Source organism: Condylostylus longicornis, unplaced genomic scaffold (assembly GCF_029603195.1).
Source record: "Condylostylus longicornis isolate FDR11 unplaced genomic scaffold, ASM2960319v2 ptg000055l, whole genome shotgun sequence".
Classification (NCBI taxonomy): Eukaryota; Metazoa; Arthropoda; class Insecta; order Diptera; family Dolichopodidae; genus Condylostylus; species Condylostylus longicornis.
This window is the reverse complement of record NW_026578024.1, coordinates 13,182,736-13,186,633: the sequence shown is the minus strand read 5'-3', so window position 1 is coordinate 13,186,633 and position 3,898 is coordinate 13,182,736. Positions and strand designations below refer to the sequence as shown.

Sequence of the window (3,898 nt, the reverse complement as noted above, 5' to 3'; positions counted from 1 at the left end):
ACAGTTGACACGATAAAGTGATTGTAAACTGCATACCTACACTAAGGTGTAGACGGGAAAGTTGATAAACATGTGATGACCGTCTTATAATACACCTCACAATTTGTTTATAGGTATACGATATCATAAACATAATATTATTTTCATTTTTATTTTTTTTTTCTTTCTTTTTATTCAAACAAGTCTCTAAAACTTGAACTTGAATATTGTTATTGTTATTAATATAATACGTACCTCTTCTCCATATGCGTACGTACATGCATATGTATGTGCCCGTATGTCAATATAAATATTTCTATTTTATGTAAAATTTTTATTAGTTTAACTTCTGCGATTAGTACAAAAATGAATTTTCAAGCACTCGGACGTTTTTGAAAAATTAATCGCAGTTCAAATAAGAATTTATAAAAGAGAAAATAATTTCGATAACAAGAATGTTAAAGTATTACAAAACCAGAATTTTATGTGTGTATCGTTAAATGTGTTTAATATGTTATTTTAATACAAGTGTAAAAATTTACTCATTAATAATTAAAATCAACAACTACAGTTAACATAATGTTGATATTATATCTGAATATTTTTCTAATATTTGTCAGCAACATAAACAAAATTTTTGCTACTACAAGTGAGTAAAAATATAATATTAAATAATTGATTCTGTGTCTTAAATGAGAATAATATTATACAAATTGTAAATAAAGAACTAGCTCATGACTAAGGCGTGATGTTTACTATTGCGATATCAAAGAACATAAGTATAATAGTATTAATTTTATGAAATTTAGTAGTACTTTCATAATACTAAAAGTATTACGCTTACAAATAATTTGTACAATCTTCTTGAATACATGTGTGTGGTTTGTGTTGTGTATAATTTGTTTTTTTAGTCATAATTTTTACTTCGGTTCCAAATGCAAGAACAGAACATAAAAACTTCTTTGTTCAAAGGTTATTAAACCTTTTTTTTTAAATTAAACGGAATTCCGATTTTTATTACATAATATGTAAATATTTTCAGTCCAATAAAAGTGAGGTCTGTTTTCATTATTATACCTGCGTGTAGGTTAATCAAGTATTTCTCGCAGGCGCAGTGCCGTAAATGTTCTACAACGTTTATGCATTAATTAAATATTAAAGATATTTTTATTGGTTTTCATAAAATATGAAATTCTTAAGTCTCGATATTTACTATTTTCGGTAATACAAAATGCGCGCACTTTATTAAAATAACATTATGTAACTTAACAATTTTAATAGTATATTCGTTATGAAAAAGAATTCAGTGTATTCAGCACATAACTGACCGCGGAGTAAAGGCGAAAATGTTGCATAAAATAATGAAAATTTAAGCTTTTCGTCAACATACCTCGAAAATCCTAAGATTACATTTAAACACAATATCCCAAAAAAAATATATTAAAATAAAATATACTTTTTATTTCGTTCCAGCAATTGAAGCTTGTCGAACACCACCTCCTGAAAACCAATCTGGATGGTGTGTACCAACAAAACAATGCAAAATCATAAGTGACATTATTGGTGTTTCACTTGACGCATTCCCCTCGAAATACCAAACATTTATAGAAAATTCAAGGTGCTCTAGTAGTTCAGATGAGGTAAAAATTCATTCAACCAATAATTTTCTATAACAATATCCTATTTATATTTTTATAATATTTTTAAGCGATTCTGCTGTACTTTGAATCATATCAATCGTGATTTTGCTTCCGCTAATGATTTAAATAATCCTGTTACTCCTCTGGGTCAAAGAGTTGATGGAGAACATATGACTGAAATTATTAAGCCAGCTATCAATTTAAGAGTACCAATCATTCCCAATGTTAATCGTCCCGATATTACAAATATTGACACACATCCAAATCTATATCTATTGCCAAATGAATGTGGATTAATGAAATATCAAGATAAAATATCAGGTGGAGAAACAACGGGACTCAGGGAGTTTCCATTTATGGCTCTTTTAGAATTTAATCGAAAAACACCACATTTTGGTTGTGGTGGAACTTTAATTAATGAAAAATATATTTTAACTGCAGCTCATTGTGCACGTTCAGATTTGTACGTACACGATATAGTAGCCTTCATTATTATTTGATATTAGGTTTTTTCAATAAAAGGTTTAGTGTTCGCCTTGGGGAATATAATATTAGAACAGATGTCGATTGTGTAGACGATGAGGATGAGGACAGTGGATTTGACTGCAATGATCCCGTTCAAGATATTCCAATTGAAAGTATAACAAAACATGAAGGTTATGATAAATTTAAAGCTGTAAACGACATTGCATTATTACGCCTATCAAAACCAGCTAATACGTCAAGTAAGTTGTATAGTTAATATAAAAAATTTATTATTCATAACACACTCTTATTTATGCGGTTTTCAAATTTAAAAAAAAAAATAAATTGATTTCTATAATATTCCATTGCCAACCAAAGCTCTGGTCACTAACTCCCGAATTTACTACAAAATTTAATTGATATTTTTGACTCAAAAATAAAATTCGTATATTATTTGTTATAAAAATGAGTTTACGGCAAATTTGTATAAGAATGTGGTGAACCATAAAGAAAAATATTGCGAATGGATGATTAACCTTACAGCAACCTATTTGCTTTCCTGTTACATTGCTATTGAGCCAAAATCCTATCAAAATGAATAGAAATTAGAACATTACTCTATCTTTATCAATATTTATATATGAAATTTCATTTTAGCAAACAACGTGATACCTATATGTTTACCAAGAAACTCTGAATTAAGAAGTAAAGTTTTTAAAAAGGCGCAATTAACTGGTTGGGGTACTACAGAAAAGGGTATGTAACAAGAAAAAAATAGTAGTACAATTTCAACTGTGAAACAGTCCATTTTTAATTTGCTTTAAGGAAACACGTCACATATTCTTTTAAAGGGAGTTTTAGACATCAATACAGAAAGGCAAAAATGCGAACATTTTTATTCAGAATATTATTATTTGAAAGTTACAAATCAACTTATATGCGCAAGCAGTAAAAATAATATCGATAGCTGTAAAGGTGATTCTGGAGGACCATTATTTCAAAAAGAACAACTGAAACCAAAAGAATTCAAAAAATATCTTCAATTTGGAATAATCTCATCAGGTCCTTCAATTAATTGTGTTGTCATTAATGAGAGTGGTGGATCTCTCTATACAAATATTTCTCGATACATGAAATGGATTTTAGATAATATTTCACCATGACTGAGGAGACTGATAGATAAAAAGGGTTTATATGTATTTTTGAGCTTCCGTAATGAAGCTCAAAGTGGTAATATATTTTAACTAAATTTTAAAATTGATATTTTTTAAAATTCCCTAAGATTAAGCTAGAATTAAATTAAATTTTAGTAAATAAATAATAAATTTACTTATAGAAAAGTCTAAAATAATGTCTTAATTAAATTGATTTGCTTGCAGATCGTTTTTGGAAATTTAAAATTAGTTAGTCAGTCACATGTATGACGTCTATTAAGCGGTAAATTTCTTTATTCAATTTGAACATCAATATACATCGGCCAGACTCGGTTCTGAGCTGTTCGTCGGTTTTCAAAAAGTGTGCCTTCCCGCTTTTCAAACAATGCACAAACATTGAATATTACATATAATAATTGCGCCCCTATTTTCTGGCGCTCATTGCATATGCTTACTTTGCATATATGACTAATCCGGCGCTGACATCGGCTTTCTTACGTCTATAATACATTCAATGGACCACTTTTCAATTATTTTTTGGGCTTAAATTCTCACGCAACATGAAATAGTTTCAAAATAAATTTATGTCAAAAATTTTTTGTAATTATTTCTGATATTCATTTACTAATAAGAATACGTGTATGAGCAACCGATTTATCA

General features: G+C 28.4%; 1 protein-coding gene across 2 annotated transcripts; it reads left to right on the top strand.

The window, feature by feature from the left end:
- Positions 1-492: 492 nt before the first annotated feature.
- LOC129612044 (phenoloxidase-activating factor 3-like) lies at positions 493-3,283 on the top strand. 2 transcript variants are annotated; one of them, XM_055525486.1, is made up of 6 exons: positions 493-628; positions 1,453-1,619; positions 1,688-2,082; positions 2,142-2,344; positions 2,742-2,840; positions 2,910-3,283. In XM_055525486.1, the coding sequence occupies exons 1-6, from the start codon at positions 559-561 to the stop codon at positions 3,245-3,247; spliced, it is 1,272 nt and encodes a 423-aa protein (XP_055381461.1). In that variant the 5' UTR covers positions 493-558; the 3' UTR covers positions 3,248-3,283. The 2 variants fall into 2 exon arrangements, with proteins under 2 accessions (XP_055381461.1, XP_055381462.1); XM_055525487.1 differs by having other exon boundaries at positions 2,888-3,017.
- The last annotated feature ends 615 nt before the right edge of the window (positions 3,284-3,898 follow it).